This window comes from Chlorocebus sabaeus, chromosome 9 (assembly GCF_047675955.1).
Source record: "Chlorocebus sabaeus isolate Y175 chromosome 9, mChlSab1.0.hap1, whole genome shotgun sequence".
NCBI classification, from domain to species: Eukaryota; Metazoa; Chordata; class Mammalia; order Primates; family Cercopithecidae; genus Chlorocebus; species Chlorocebus sabaeus.
Window position 1 is genome coordinate 11,481,235 of NC_132912.1, and position 17,012 is coordinate 11,498,246.

Consider the following 17,012-nt stretch of genomic DNA (forward strand, 5'->3'; position numbering starts at 1 on the left):
TACTTGCCAGTAGCACGCTGCATGGCATTGAGCTGTCTCGTCTCACTCGTGCCACAGTGCATTTGGATCACTGGCCTAGGGAGTGAGGGTTCTCATGGCTTAGGTCATTTTCCCCCATTGTCATGATGTATTTCTTCATGGTTTCATTTTTAGTTTCCTGTCGGTGTCACTGTGTGCTAGCTGCATGTACTTGCTGTTGTATTGTGTCAAATGGTTCTCTAACTTCCTTTGGAAAGCACTAATGAATAAGTGCTGTTTCTCTTCTCTATTGTTGGGTTTTTTGTAAAGTTGCTCAAATGCTCTCAGGTATGGCGGCTCTGAATGGAGGACTTGGCGCCACAGGCTTGACGAATGGCACGGCTGGCACCATGGACGCCCTCACCCAGGCCTACTCAGGAATTCAGCAGTACGCAGCCGCCGCGCTGCCCACTCTGTACAGCCAGAGCCTGCTGCAGCAGCAGAGCGCTGCGGGCAGCCAGAAGGAAGGTAGGTGCCGCCTTGGCCCCAGGCAGGGCCCAGCCCAACTGGCAGCACTGGCCTCTAGAGCACGGTTAGAAGGTATCAAACTGAACCCATGTCATAACAGAAAGCAGCTGTTGTATGTGTTATTCGTGTTTAACAAAAAAACCTGAAAGCTGGGCATGGTGGCATACACCTGTAGTCCCAGCTACTTGGGAGGTTGAGATGGGAGGATCGCTTGGGCCCAGGAGCTGAGGCTGCAGTGAGCCATGGTCATGCCTGTGGCTAGTCACTGCACTCCAGTCGGGGAACACAGAACCCCTCTCTCTCACACAACAGCAAAATCGTATTTATTTCAGTCTTTCTCACTTGGTCTTATAGTTACCTTCTAATTTAATTTTTCATCCACCTCTTTAGATGAAGTTCTTGTCCATTGTATATTTATATACCAGTCTGGCTTTGTAGATAAATGATTTTATTTTTTTCCCCCAGCTACATCTTCTGAAGGGTTATGGCATTTCTGCAGATCTAAGTCCAGGAAAGTTGACTACCTTTTTTGCAATCCCCAAATATCCTCTCACTGCTCACCCCCCTCCCATAATTAAGTTCTATAAACTATTAATTTCCCATCAACTACTTAATATTTGCTGCCTATAAAAAATTCCCAGGGACTTCCCTTTCCCAAGTCAGCACAGACCATCACCTTTTCCCCTGACACAGAAACTACTTGTTGGTGGAAGGGGATGGATGGCCACTGGCTTCTGTGGGTGAAACACTCTCTGTCCTGTGTTTGCCAGGGTTTTCGAGTCCACGCATCCTGTGAGTGTGTGGCTGCCTCTCAGTAGGTGATGGTTTTCAGGTGAATGATAAAGTCCATGGTTAGGATTGCCTTGGTCTTTAATTGGGGGTCTTCAGGGAAAGCAAGTAAGTGATTGATTGCCTTGCTTCTCTGCCAGTAAAGCAAAATAAACTCCAGGAAGTTAATGCTAAGAATAAATTAAAGCTAATTATGAAATGGTTCATGAGTAAGACCAAATAGGATCATTGGTCATTCTTCCTTTTGATTCCTTCTTCCTTAATTGAAGCTCCTTTAGAGCAAAATCTGCTAAATGATTTTTTTTTCTGACTTGGTTAGATATGGAATAAAAAGCCAGAAGAGAGAAGCACTAAGGGAGATTTTTTTAAGTTTCTTTCCCTTCTCTTTTACCCTCACCCCATAGTTCCAAACTGCTTTGTCTGAAGTGGGTTTTAAGAGAACACAGCTTAAAAGATACTTAGGTCTTTTTTTTTTTTTGAAAAGATTTTTTATTTGTATGAATAACATGGAGATCACTTTTAAAATGAAAAATATATGAAAGTCCAAGTTACTTTTCATTATGTCAACTTTCTCTTTACTCTTAGCTGTGACTCTTATTACAGGCTTTTGAAACATGCACAGGTGTTCAGACAGCTGTGGTTCCCCAGGCTTGTGAGAGAGCCCTACATCATAAACATCACTTGTCTTCCCCAGGAAAGGCCTGTGTGTGTTCCTTTGTCTGTGGTCTGAGTACCATGGTGACAAATGAAGGCAGAGAGCAGGACCCTGTAGGACGATGATATCCTCACACAGAGGCCAGAAGGCCAGTTCCCCACATGGTGGTCACCTCTCCATTACAGAGCAGGACCTTCCAGTAAACTATAGAGCGGTTTAGGGATAAAGTCTGGGCCCTGAAACAACATGTTTCCGAGGTTTCACCTGAGCTCACTGCCCTCAACTTTCTCGCCTTGAGTTTTAGGGGTTACTGCTTAGCGCAGTAATTCCCCTTCTGAGATTAAGATAAAATTGCCCAAAATAACCACTGTCCACCTCTGATTTAAGAGTGTGCGTTTTCAGTAGCATGCTTTTGGGTTTTTGATTTGTTCAGTGTTTCTTTGGAATCATCTCCCACCTTCTCATACCTCTCTTCTGATCCCCTTCTCTCCCAGTTAATACGTGCTCAAGAAATTTAAACCATCTTCATATTACTTTAAGTAAAACATAAATTTAAAAGCAAATGATGTCAGGCAGAGCAAAAAAATAATAACAGTGATGAATTCCAGATTTTCTACTCCACAGTTCTGTCCAAGGTTGCGAGACCTGGTGTGTTTTCCCCAGACAGGAAGTGAGCCTCTGACGGCCCGCCTCTGTCCATTACCTGCAGGAGGCGAGTCCCGTGAGGAATGGGGACGCTGATGTACTCGTACAGCTTTGTTCCTACAAATGTCCCCAGTGCTTTATGCCAGACCAGGTGCCCTGTGAGAAAGATAAAACATGAACACCCCAACAACCAGGACCAGTAGTGAGTGTAACAGAGAATCTAACAAGTGACAGTAACGTGCACCAGGAGAAATCTGATGAAGGGGTGACTTGTGAACAGGTGTTTCCCACTTCTAAAGGAAGAGCAATGACACACAGGTAGAATCCCATTTTTAAAAAAGGTGTTTTGTGTTTTCCTCTTCATCTCAGCCACCTTAGTTGCATACAAGGGAGGTTTTCCATATGAAATTTTTTTTCCCCATTTTAAGATTAAAAACTCAGGGCATATACAAAACCAAACTGTTTCTTGGTGATGGAAAAATTGGGGGATCTATTTCAAGAGATGCTGCTGACATTTTTTCTCGGGAAGATCAGGAGCAAAAGGACAAAACCTACTTGTGTGTGTTTACTGGTCTCTTTGTTGGGCACAGACACATTCAGCATGAGCAACGTTCTAGAAAGCCAGGATTACTCAGGCATACGCAGTCATCTGTCATGTGCACTGAAACTCTATTTTCTCCCCGGCTTCAGGAGGTGAGACGTACTTCACAGTTCCAACTGGGGCCCAATAACCCTCATTCATGCATTTGGATCTTTTGTGCAGTAGGAACGTGAAAGCTGGTAGCACCAAATCTGACCAGCAAACATATCACCAAGGATGTGCACACACAGCAGCACTCAGAACATCCCTTTCCAGTATTTGGGTTTTGCATCTTTTCATGTTAAATTTTGATTCTCTTAAAACCAGAAAACATCTGGGGACCTAAGGCCCCCCTACAATCGTGTCCCTTTAAAATAAGACTCCTTCCCATGCTCTAGAATATGGATATGTCCAAGGAAATGGAAGCAGTATGGAAAGTTAGAGTAGTCAAAATGAGAAAGGAATACTTCATTTCTGTGGCTTCCATAGTTTGCCTCAAGAAGTTTTCTTTGTGAAAAGTCCCAATCATTAGGATACTTTCTTGTGATGTATCTTATGGAGGCAGGGGAAGCAGCTCGGTCTGACATTTTTACAAAATTCTTTTTATCCCCATTTTAGTTTTCTTCATGCCACACACAGACACCCTTCCCACATTTAGGTACCCCAGTGCAGCTATCCCCTGGGGTTGCCTAGTTGGGCAGGCAGGCCCCTTCCTCTCCTGCGAAGGCCAGTTGAGGATTCCCGACCCACTGCAGAAGTCGCCCCACCAGTCCTGTGAGCGCTCCTCCTTGGAAGACTCCATGCCTGGAATGCCCAAGAAATAGTCAGCCCTCATGTCCCTCAGCTCATATTTATCCCATTTTGTGCTGCTTTTAACTTTCAAATGGTGCTCATATGGGTGGGGGAGAGTCAGGAGAGGAAAAGCGAGGGGAGCTTAGGAGCACGCACCTCTCCAGCCAGCGGGGCCAAGATCTCCATGCTGCCCTTGCTGCCTGTGTTTACTGGGAAAGGACAGGTGGACGGGCAGAGCTTGGCTTCCTCGGTCTTTGCCTAGCTTCTGCATCAACTGCACTCATCTCCAAGGCTAACGCCCAGGGGAGTCATTCAAAGTCGTGAGACTCAGGCTACTTTCTTTCCTTGTCTTGACTCATTGCCAGTCATTTCTAATAAAGATGATTATTAGACTGTGTGTTAAGAGATTTGGCAAATCAAAACTGGCTGGATAACTAGGCAAATGACAGAGAAATCTGAGCAGCATTACTGCTACATCCATTCTAAATTGTTACAATTTGCTTAGAATGCACAGAGCACCACTCTTTTTCTTCTCAGAGTCTGTCTGTACCTGAGAAAATCTGGCCACCCAGGAAAAACCCATGCCAAGATTACCTGCCCCCATTCTGCCCACTGTCACCTTCATCCCCATGAAGAGGTGACTGAAATGCATGCCAAGGGGCAGTAGTACCTGTGACTCACAGAAGGCTGTCAGTGAAAAGGAAGCCATTCGTAGCCAGCATCTCTGGAAATCAGGAAAATCTGAAGGATGATTGCTTTCCTGAAAGGCACTCCAGCACTTGACATTTATCCATCTGTTTGTTTGTTCTTTGTAGGAAAGAAAGCTAAATGCTTAGCCTACCTGTTGTTAAAGTATTCCTAAGAAGGGACTTTGGAAACTAAGACTCAAGGGATACCTTACTCTGCCTTTTTTTTTCCTCCTTAGGTCCAGAGGGGGCAAACCTCTTTATTTACCACCTTCCACAGGAATTTGGAGACCAGGACATTCTGCAGATGTTCATGCCTTTTGGAAATGTTATCTCTGCTAAAGTCTTCATTGACAAACAGACCAATCTGAGCAAGTGCTTTGGTATGCAAAAGAAACTAAGCTAGAATATTGCAGTAGGTTCCCAAGTGAAGAGTCATGGGAAGGAAAATGTGAGACAATTTCAGTCAGGATAGGACGTTCCCCACGTAGTGGTGGGCTCTGATTTTCTGGATCCTTGTAAGCAGATTTGGGCAAAGAAAGGCAGGCTCTGGGAAATTAAAGTCGATGTCCATACATTAGGTAATCTTCTATACTATACTATTAAGGAATCAAACCACATTTAGCTAATCTTTCCCACTAATTCCTTACCCCTCTGGGTTTAGTGCAATTCAGACACCACGGTGGTGGGCAACACCATATTGGGGGCTTATTGGCCTTGATGTAACACGCACCCAAAGACATTTTCACAGCCAGCCAGCCATTCATCAGCACCAACACACCCATGTGTTCAGGCTGCTGCGTGATCGCAGCTCCACGTGCCCGGGATAAGCGGTGGACAGGTCTCACGGTTATGTCGCGCGCTGCATGACGGGATCTGAAGGGCCACAGTCAGGGAGTGGGAATGGATGTGGAGTCCAGGGGCTGGGGCGGGGGCTGTGGGAATGAATGTGAAGTCCAGAGGTGTGCAGCTGTTATCAGAGCCTGAGCTGCCATGCCCCTTTCCTCAAGCAGTCTGGACTCTGCCTCCTGTGGTGTTTTTCACTCCCTTAGGGAGTAAGGGATGCTCGCAGAGTGGACGGATGTTTTACACCAGGACAACAGCATTCATTAAATATATTCCTTCCTTCATTTTTCAAACCCTATTGGCCCCCAAAGCAGTTTACAGGCCAGGATGTTCAGAGTATATATTACTTGGCAAGCTCAGGGCCCAGTTTGAGTTAGAATATTCACTTTAATCACTCCTACAATTTAATAATTCATGCTGATGGGAAATAGTAACAGCATAAAACCCAGTTAGTTAGGTGAGGGCTGGAGGAAACACACACAATTGTGTGCTATAAAGGAAAATAGCAAAGGGAGGGTGGTTCTCAAACTTAACACTGGCTGGCAATGAGGAACCAGTTCAAAGAGAATGTTTTGGCTTCTAAAACTCTATTATCATAAGGTCTAATTTGTGCTATCACCCAGGAAGGTCTGAAGGCACCGTTAAAGGACTCCGCATGTCAGCCACTTACAGTCACCACGCTACCCCAGCGGCAAGGCTGTCAGCCGGAACCCATTAGGCTGCTGCTGTGGCAACTGTATAAACCCTCTGTGACAGTTCAGTAGAGAGGGATATGCAAATCAGATCATTATAGGGGGGTGTGTTTGAGCAGGAGCCTACTTTAGGGAGGCTTCCCTACACGGTTTACAAGGCTTTGAGACAGACTTTTGTGTTTTTCACAGCTAAACAATATTCTAGGTTTATTTGGAAGGGAATTCTGCTTCATGATTTGATTTGAGAAAATATTTACTTCCTTGAAAACAGATTGTTTATCAGCCTACAACCTCCTTAACCATGTGCTCATACTGACGTAAACCATAGCTGTTAGTGTCAGCAGATGATTCTTGAGCATGATGGACTGGTTTCCATTTTTGTGAAATGCTAGAGCACCCAGGTTGCTCGGTGAGCCAGTGCATTTCTTAGGGCTGCCAGTCATAAGGTGGTGCCCTGTTCCTTCCTCGTTCTTGGGCAGGGTTTGTTATCCATCTCACCTTTGTCCACTTCCATTCTGTAACTATCTTGCTGTTCTTTGGTAAAGACCCAGAGGGAAAGGAAAGTCAGAGCAAAACTCTTGGATCCCAGATCACATTTACTGGGAATGAGACTTAATAAAAATTTAAACAGCCACTTTGCAATCCAGCCTGCCTCTGAAAAGCTGCTCAGTGTTATGCCACATGCCCATTTTTATCAGCTGAGAACTGTGCAGAAAAGTCATGTCCTCTTCTTCCTCCTCTAGTTTGTAAAGGAATTTTCTCTTTAATAGCAGATGGATAGAGGTGCTCAGCATAGAACCTTCTGAACAGCTGACGATTAGACCTAAATGTAAATCAGGACAATAGCTTCCTGTCACCACTTGCATCAGCACCCTTTACAGCCTTGCCGTACCTCTGCTGCCGCCTCCCCCGGTGCTGGAACAGACTCTGGGACCGAGATCCTCTTGTCACTGGGTCTTTGCAGTTCTTTTTCAAAAGCTTGCCCTCCCTGCTGTTTTTGGTGGCGGTTGTTGCTACAGAGTAAGAAATGGGGAATTCTCTTCAGATGATTAAGCTCTAAGCCGTTGACTGGGTATCCCCGAGACTCTGGGAGATGCCAGGGAGCAATTTCCTTTCTGCTGAATTTACTGGAGCTTTGGAAATGCAAAGTGAGATAAGGAGAAAGGCCCAGCACTTCCCTAGTCTCCTTGGTAATAACTCCAAGTGGGTAAAAATCAAGTATGAGTTATTCTAGGGTTTATTCGCTAATTGACCCATCCTCCAGCCAAACAGGTGTAGGCTGTGTGTGACGGACAATGGAGAGCTGGGGTGAGAGGCCGGGGCTTGGCAGTATCTGCTGTTCTCCAGCCCTTCCCTTCCCGAGCCTGCCTGTTGGCCTCACCTGGCTGGGACACGTGAGCCCTAGGGGCCCCCAGAGCCCTTAAATATTTACACCACTGCTTGTATGAGTAGCATATATGGACCTGGGGTTCTTTTGGAGAGAGACTAAAGGAGTTGAAACACAATGATTTGAGCGAGTTCAATAAGTGGAACTGAATTCAGCCAAACAACTGAGGTTTCAGTGTTCTGGGGAGGGGTGTGTGCTCCATGATGCCACAGTTCCAGTCCAGCCAGCTGCTCCACAGCTGCTCAGTGGGCACGTTCCATCAGCCACTCACGGTGGACTCACCATCAGTTCGGCGGAGCTGTGCTGGGCCCATGGGGCTGGCGCCTCATGCTGGCTCTTCAGCCCTCCCCAGAGCCCCGGCCCCCTTTTCTGGTTTCTGCTGGGCGGCCTCTCCAGCCTGACTCCCTGTCTCGGTCTTTTCCAGGTTTTGTTAGCTACGACAATCCAGTCTCTGCACAAGCTGCTATCCAGGCTATGAATGGCTTTCAGATCGGCATGAAACGCTTGAAGGTGCAGCTGAAGCGTTCCAAAAACGACAGCAAACCTTACTGATCCTAACCCCAGAGGCTCCCTGCTCTCATTTTAGCTTTCTTAGGGTAAGTCCCACGAGCCAGCCTGTATCAACAGGGAAGGCAGAGGAGGACCACATTGCCAACTTTTACCAAGAGAGACGGTTATTTTTACAATAAGGCCTCCATGTCCCCACCCACTTCCCCTACCCAGTTTGCCATAATTAAAACTTGGGCTACCTTGTTTCTATTGAGTAAATTCCTCCTCCAGTTGTGCCACTGTATTCTCCTTTGTTTTGCAATTTGAATCTCCTTTTACCTTTTTTTTTTTTAATTTTTTTCATTTTTGCTTTTTTAAAGAGAAGCATATACACAAATAAATGGCATCTTGAGAATTTAAAAGGCAAACAAACGCTAATGTGCAATTCTAACTCTGAAACCACTGGTGCCCCGAGAGCACTGCCTGGAGAATTCACCCCTCCTTGCCCGGCGCCCGCCCCCGGAGGGAGGGCCCGGCGCTTAGAGGTTAACGTGGTGGCCTAGGAGAGGGAGAAGCCAGGAGAAGCACTTACTCCAACCACACGTCTTTCCACTACATCGGCTTGTTTTACTAAGTAGGATTTTATTTTAGGGTTCAAAGAAACATGACATTTATTGGTCAAATGATTACACTGGTTGTCTATTTTGTTATTGTTTTATTTTAGTTTTTAGAAAGGATTAATGTACAAAAAGATTTAGAGATCTGTTTCTTAAAGCTACAGGGTTTAAAAATAAAAATGAGTGAAAATACTTGATGTTTCTTGAAAGATAAATTTAATAATAATAAATAAATACATAAATACATAAATAAAAAAGAAAGCCACAGGCCTGTAAATTTTATTTGTAAAAAAGCATTTCTATTTTTATACAAAATTTTTACTGCCTCAGAAATAATGGAAGTTATTTATTGCCTATTGTTAACTTATTGGGTACCTAAAGAGCAGTTCTCTGTCTAGCTAGAACCTTCTGAAGTAGTCTCTAGAGGAATTGTTCTAGGAATGGGCTTTTTTTCACCGTTGAACCCTAGACCTAAAGTTCATGCTTTATCCTCTCGTTGTTTGTATCTGTCTGATGATTTTGTTTGTAACTTCCATTATCTAGTTTACAGTTCAGTCGTCTGACTTTCCCCGTATGTCACATTTGTTGAAACTGGACCCTCTCCCCCTGTCCCTCACCCCAAAACACCCGGAATCCATCCCCTTTCACTCTCTCCAGATGGATTCTCTTGGGGTTTCATTGTGCTGTGGATAAAGAGTGTAAGAAATGCAAATTATGTGAATGGCTCGGAGACTCCCTAATGACCTAAGATTTGCATTAGTTTTTCTCCTGCACCCTTAAAAGTGATTTTGTTGCTGCTGCATAGATTCTGTGTAACTTTTTACTCTTCCTTGTTTTTTCCCTAGACATCTTCATGCCCGTTAGTTCATCGTTTGCCTAGCATGTCCCTGTGGCGTCTCAAAAAAAAGTTTCATCGTCCCGTCATTGTTTCTGATGTCTTTCTGACCTCACATCATATTTGGTTCTCCTACTGACCTTTGATCTAGTTTGACCTTTGAAATTTGCATGTGACCTCATCTAGCTATGAATTCTGGGAAGTCAATGTGAAAAACATTGCTGCATTCATGCAAGACTGAAATTTATTATTAGACAAATTCATTATAGAAAAAAAACCTGTGGCAAAAACGTTTCTTTCTTTTTTTTTCTTTTCCTAAAACAGACTTGAAAGTATTATACAGGGATTGGCATTCTTCCCGGTCACTGGTAACAATAGCAATATGTGTCCAGGGACACAGAATGTTGGTTTCTAACAGACTACTTCCAAAAACAGTTTGAGAAAAAAACTGTCTGATTTTAAGTCTCTAGAGGTCTGTAATAGTTTTTACATTTTTCAGGCAGTGTAAAGTTTTTTGATAAGGCCATTTTAGGTGGCTCACTTTCTCATTAAGATATATATATAGAACCACTTTTTGTAGATTAGTATAAGAAAAATATTTACCCTGTTTTGGGGCAAATGCTACCTATTTGTGTCACCTTTTGCTGAACTCACAGTTAGACAATCCATGGTTTAATGCACATGAAATTACCTATATTTTATACTGTTTCAATGTACAGGAGAAAGGTTACTGTAAACTGTGTTATGTTGGTGCTTCTGTGAATTAAGTTGTGGTTTCATCATGAGTCTTAATGTTCTTTGTTGATAAGACAAGTTTAGAATTGGTTTACTTAATACAAAAAAAAAAAGAATTTCAAAAAAAAAAAGTTGTTTGCTTAAAAAAAATTTCATGTGAGGGAAAAAAAAAAAACCTATTCCAGAATAAGTTTTGTGTTGGCTTGTGAAGCATTGATGTCATTTTTTTTAATTGTGGACTATTTAGATGTGTTTGTGTTCAGCAAAATGTGATCTGTTTTTTTCTTTTAAAGAAAAAAAGTGAAAATATATAGTGCCAAATTCCAAAGGTACTTCCTTCCTAGAGCTTCAGTGTGTTTCTTGTGAGAAGTAATTTGATAACATGGGTATTTTATTATGTGTTTTGTATAAATCCCTAATATTTAAAAAAACAAAAAACAAAAAAAGGTTAAAAAGTTTGTTAACTTGCTATCCTGTGGTCTTGTTGCCTGAAATTGTTATTGTTTGTTATTTCTCTCTGATGTTTTTTGTAAGACATTGTATAAGTGCCCATGTCCCACTTTTTTAACCACTCCGCACATCAGTGCTGTGAAGGCAACCTCACCATGTATTTTCTTCATAATCTATGGAAACCTCTAAGGTGAGAAAGTTTTGAACTTTTAACCCTTTCTACCCAGAGCTATCTGGAATGTTGATAACTTTTTATACCGTCATGATTTGAGTTTGTTTTGGGGTGTTTCCAATTTGGATTTTTTTCCCCTGCATCTATCCTCTAAGTTGTTTCGGTTTGACTACTTTGTTCTTTGGTTAAGATCCAAAAGAAAACAATTCCACGAGGCCAATCTAAAGGGAAAAAATCCTACACTACTTTTGATTATTTCTCATTTTTGGGAACAGAATTCCTAATGTGCTACTAGAATTCCTTCTTCAGTTTTAACGAGTAATTGGATAAACCCTGAGGGAAAACGGAGATAGATTCAGCACCTAACAATCCTGTATGCTTTTTAGTGCTATGTCCTAGTCTAGAATATTTTCATATACCTTGCAGTAAAACGACTTTGTGGCAGGATAGTCTTTTGAGGGGTTTTGTTTCTGTTTCTTAAATACTCCTAAATAATATTTCTAATCAGCCATTAGGCTGGGGCATCTCCAACCCCAGTAGGTACCTCTGAATATACCAGGTGTCTGGAGTTAGAAGCCCATAGCCCTTTCCCAGCTTTTTTGGTTTTTTTTAATTGAACACATTTAAAGGGGACTGACCATCTAAGTAAAGCTCAGTTCTTTATCACAGTGTACTGACCAAATACCTAGCACCAGTTCCAATACCTAGCACCAGTTCCTGCTGCCACTTTTTAAAGTGCCATATGACTTTCTATGAACAGGTACCTTGCTGTCTTGACAAATCCTAATGTCACGCCTACAGCCCCAACACAAGCTCCAGCCTTCCTCTTCGGCATGCCCTGGAAGCTTCTTGGCCTCAGCTCCCCTTCCCCGCTCAGCACCCTGTTAGGATCAGTGTGTGTGGATGGGATAGCCCTGGGATGGAAAGGACTAGCCTCTACTGATGCAAAAAACAAAAAGCAACACAAACGTTTCCTTCTTATAGCACATGCACTTACAGTGACATGATTTGTATTATCCTCACATGTGTTTACTACTGCTGGGGCCTTCCTTCATCCTCTGAGGGCTATTTTGTACTTCCTGCAGCAATCAGCTTAATAACAACCGTTATTGCACCTGTCTCTCTCCGAGAACACGGTGTGTCTCGACACATACATGGAAACACAAGAGCCCGCCACTTGAATTTCTAAGACCATTTCATCCTGAAACTCTTTATCAATTACCTAAATCTCAATGAAAAACAATTCTGATTTCTTTCCTGAAGCAGACTCCCCTCCCCATTTCCCTCTCAACCCACCTGCATGCATCTCCCCCAGAGGAAACACTGAGGGCAGGGGACAGGAGGCTCAGGACGGGCCCTCTGAGTCGAGTGTTCCTTCTTCACAAGTCACCAAGAGAGAGGACATAAGTGGGAAAGTCCTTTTTTGCCCTTCTCCAAAAAATAAACCTTTCACAGAGACAAACTGTCCTTCTATCCCCACTTTATCTTTTACTATCAAAAGGAAAAAGCTGCAAGGGTGCAAAGGGCCTGTGCCAGAAGAAAACACACACAGGGAAACCGCTTTTTTTAATCAAGTGTAGAGAATAGTCATTTTTAATCTAAATTAGAGAATTGTGATACAATGGCAGTCCTCAAAGGCGTAACGAGTTCATCTTTCTTTCACCATAGGGGTTATAGTTGGCTTGTGCTACTCTGGAATCATTTTACTGTTTGTTTTTATTATCTTAAGTGCTAATTAAAAAAAAATAAAATTTTAAAAAAACCTGTAGTTTCATTACCTTTTTGAATAATGTCATACAAAAAATGTATGTTTTTTTGTGCTGTGAGAATTGATGTTTGTAGATTAATAATCATTTTGTTTAGAATTACAAAATAGTTTTTAAATATTGTCTGAGAAAAGCCAAAGTTAATGCAACCTAGTGGAAACTGTAAGACCATTTGAGTATTGTTTGTTTTATTGATGCATTTGGATTTTGTTGTTTGATGGAATTTGAGCCAAAAAAAACATACGCAGGCTTTCCTATTTCTACAACTGATTGTACTTATGCATTTTGTACCAGTGGAACTTTTTATACTGGAGATTAAAAAAAAAAATGGAAATTTTTGTGGCTTGCTCTGGTGGGCCCCTGACAATGACTGATTTCAAGTTTGATTTCGGGTTGATAGAAAGAAAGTTGCTTTTCTTTTGAGAATTAAAAACTTTGGCTTGATTTCTTTTTTCCCTTTGCTTATACCTAGCATTAGAATTTTGTCTTAAAATAACAGCGGTAAGTTTCACTTTTTATTCTGTATTGTGCAGTTACACAATAAGGTAATTAGATTTAGAAGTACTCAGTCACTTTAAGTGGATAAATGTATTAGTTAAAACTTTAGGGTTTGCTTTTTTGCTGTTTAGATCAAAGTTTTTTCTGATTCTTCTGTCCTCATTGTGAACATAACCGTGTAGTTGAAACAGTCAAACTTATTTTTGTAATGTATGTTATTGTGTGATGCAGTTTTTTGCTTCTGTCTCCAATATTAAACCATTTTCCTAATACTTGTTTCTCTCTCTGCGTGTTGTATTGTTGGTAGTCATTATATGTTGGTGATACATCTGCACACCTCACTGTTTCACGTATCTGTTTTTTTCTCTATGTTGTGTAAAAAGATACAGTCGATTCCACTTAAGTGAATATCTGATTTGGTAAAGAGGAAACTGCACACCAGCCACCTTTGATTTATGTACAACCGCCCACGTGAACTCCTGCTTCCAAGATTTATACACTTTTTTCCTACAGTTCACCTCAGTAACTGCCTTCGGGGTTGGATTTGCCAAGGTGTTTTACGGTCTTTTGACCACACAGGTTAATTTCCCCTTCTCTCCCCGCCCTCATGAGTCTATCCACACAGTTCTTAACATACATTCCAAACTGCTGCTGGGGTTTCCTCTCTACACCCACGAGGCCAAACCCACATCATTACAGTCCTACTCTTCTTAGACACTAACCACCTTTCTAAAAGAGGTGAGTTCTCCAGGGAAGAAAAATAAACTTAGCCGGTGAAAAGGGTTAAACTTAAGTCTATTTGTTGCCATCAGTCAAAAGATATGTATAGAAGTCATTTAAATTATTTATTTCTACAAGCTAATAGAATCCAGGAGCAGCTTTAATTATTAACACTAACGGAAGAGAAAAGAAGTATTTCCAAGGGCTCAAATGGAAGCTGTACTCAGTCCGGTGGAGGCAGGGGGAGGTAAAGTTTCTCACACTCAAGTCATCTTCATAGTTTACTGTCCTTTTCCAAACAAAAGCTAATAATGCCATACGCATCCACACACTCCCTCCTGGATGAACCTAAGTCTCGTCCCCACTGTCACCCCAAGGCCAGTTATCAAAAACTGTTCCTTCTCTGCCCTCAAAGACTGAAGCCGCAGGCCCTGTTCTGCCTCTGCTCAGGAATCTGATTGCTCTTAAAGTGCTCTTACAAGATTCCGTCGATGTTTGCTCCCTCTGTCTTATCTCTCCTTCCAGTATTTTCAGACGCACAAGCTCTGACTCAGGCCACCCAGCACCTGGCAGCCTTCCTCTGGGTGCCAGTGAAATCTCTCCCAGTAGGTGCTCAGGCTCTTCACCCTCTCGTTGCAGCAGCCCCTCTGGCCCGAGATTGTATTTTCTAGTCTGCTCAACAACAGAGGGGCCTGGCGAGGTGGAGGAAGGGAGGCTCCCTCCCGGGGGCTGGCCGCCTCAGTGATGGTGATGCCACCAGCTCCAGCCTGCACGGATGGAGCTCACTTCCTGCCACCACTTCTGCTTTCAGTCTCCTCATAGCCTTCGGCAGTCTCCTCTGAAAACACACTGCCTATGTAGTGGGAAAGGATGGCTAAGGGTGTGAATTCTTTTTGTTAGGGAGGCGGGAGGGGATGTTGGGAGGTATGGGGGGTGATTAAATTATTTCCAAGGTGCAAGTGTTTATTTTTCAAATCTATAAGTACATAGATCCACCATTTTGGCACGAGACAAAATACTCATGCTAAGCAAAGGAAGAGAAAGACAAAGCCAGTTTTTGTTGCTTTTCTAAAGCAACAAATAATTCTCCAAAGAAGGGGATGAAAATGCTAGTTCCTTTAAGCACTTATGACTATCAAGTTGGTCCCTGCTTAAATTCATACCCATAGTTTTGAGTCGGTATGACCCCGCTGCAGTGTAAGCAAGGTGAAGCCGTGCGCCATGCAAGGACCACCTTGGGATCCTGCAGCACCATCAACATCCGCCTTGCTGATGGAAGCCACACACGCTGCCCAGCCCACAGCAGTTGCACGCACCCGATGGGCTCGGACTCTTAGCTGGCAGGCTAGGACACACAGTGAACATAAATGTACTGTGAATCGTTCCTGATAAGTGAATAAAACATTGTGACCAAACAATCAGCTTATTCACTTATCAGGAATCGACTGTTCTGCTAATTTGCTGTTGTTGTTTTTCATCTCTGTTGTAGTTCACTATTTTTGCTGTGTTCTGTTCTCTCATGCTTGGGCAAATCACTGGGAATATTATCTTCATGTGACCATGAAACGTTTCTATTGAGTGAAAATGATATCTTAACAAAATCTATGCACTTGCTATCAGGAACACAATACTGGATGTGTCTTATATATATTGAACTATATAGTACTCGATTTCTTAAATAAAGCTTAAGAAAGGACTCTGTTGTGTGTAAAGTTAATGTGATTATTTTTCAAAGCAGTGTTTCTAAGGGGTATTTTTGTTCTTTTAAGTCTTGAGTGATACAGGATATTTTTCATTAAAATTATATCACTGGCTTTATGACTTAATATTCAATAAATTGACTTTGGAAACAAAAGTTCTCCGGAGTGCATTTGAGCCAAGAGACCTCTGGAAGTCCACCCCCTGCCTCATGACCACGGCGAGTCTCTACCCACGCACCGTGGGGGGCAGAACAGAGCAGTCCCTTCATGGCCAAAAAGCCCACTAGGAGGCACCCAGAGTCCGCCCCAACCTACAAAACCCGACTGCCTTCCTGGATGTGATCTCTTTAGGCCCAGAAGAAAGGGGACCAAAGAGAAAGGCAGATCCAGGAATAATGCTGGTTTGTGTCAATACTTTGCCAGAATGATGTGGCAGTGAAAGCATGCCCTGCTGGAGAACAATAGCCGCCCTATTCAGGACCGCAGAATGAGAGGCAGCAAGAGAAGGCATTTGATCATGCAGGATGAGAAGGGTAATGTTTCAAAGCGCTATGTGAGAGAGAGACATCCTATAACAGTTGCAGCGCTTAAACGGGAGGCCTGCTGCTTGGCCCTTTGAAGGAATATTTTTGAAATTTTTCCTGCAGGCCATAAGTTTGAACAGAATGGCATTTTCTGTTGGATTCCTTTTTTGATTCAGGGTTTTATGTTGGATTTGTTTTTCTAGCTTAATGTTTGATTCTGAGAAAAACTCCTGAACTTCTACTTGCAAAATGGCACAAGCATCCTGATCCTTTATGAAGCAAAATCTTATTCATCCCTGGTAATGAGGCACAGAAAGAGCAGCTAATGAAAACCCATAGATAATCCAGAATAATTCTTCCATTCTCTGCCTTCTCCCACCACAAACCTCCTCCTATTCATAAATTTCTCACAAAAAAAGAAGCTTCTAATGAAAGTGAGGGAGCAGAGAAAGAGCCAAGAAGCAGGAAAAGGCAGCCAACGCCAAGCGCCTGGAGACGGGGCACCTGCTGGTGCTGCGCAGCCACCTGGGAAGCGCTTAACATTGGGAGACCCACGGTCCGTGAGACCTGGGCGCGGGTGCTGCCTGCCTGTGAGGAGCCCTTCACAGTCCTCCCTTGCCAGTCAGGCACCCAGCTAGAACACACCCCTTCTGTAAAGGGCACACAGCCGAGGGCATCATGGGCAGGAGGGCACTGAGTTAGTCAGGGAAGGAGGAATAAGACCAACACATTCCCCTGTTGGTGTGCAGCCCTGACTCCAGAGTCCCCCATGTCTCCCTCAGCAGGGGCTGCCCGCTGGGAGACCAGCACAGAGTGACACGTCGAGGCAGCTGGAAGTCATCTGCCGGGCAGGAGCTGCTTTCTGAGGAACACTCCATGTCTTGTAACCTGTCTCTACTGGTCAGCAAAGCACCCTAGCACCAGCTTCCACGTGCCTGCATCAGGAGG

General features: G+C 43.2%; 1 protein-coding gene across 23 annotated transcripts in view; it reads left to right on the forward strand.

The window, feature by feature from the left end:
• The window catches only part of CELF2 (CUGBP Elav-like family member 2), an 866,615-nt gene extending 851,079 nt beyond the window's left edge, over positions 1-15,536 (forward strand). For 9 of the 23 annotated variants that reach the window (XM_073018718.1, XM_008002231.3, XM_008002238.3 and 6 more), the window contains 4 exons: positions 289-486; positions 4,873-5,016; positions 7,983-8,154; positions 9,510-15,536. In XM_073018718.1, the coding sequence (XP_072874819.1) occupies positions 289-486; positions 4,873-5,016; positions 7,983-8,110 (470 nt within the window). In that variant the 3' untranslated portion in view covers positions 8,111-8,154; positions 9,510-15,536. Of the gene's footprint in view, positions 1-288; positions 487-4,872; positions 5,017-7,982 lie in introns of all 23 variants that reach the window. The other 14 variants (XM_008002236.3, XM_008002239.3, XM_008002240.3 and 11 more) reach the window with 6 other exon arrangements.
• The last annotated feature ends 1,476 nt before the right edge of the window (positions 15,537-17,012 follow it).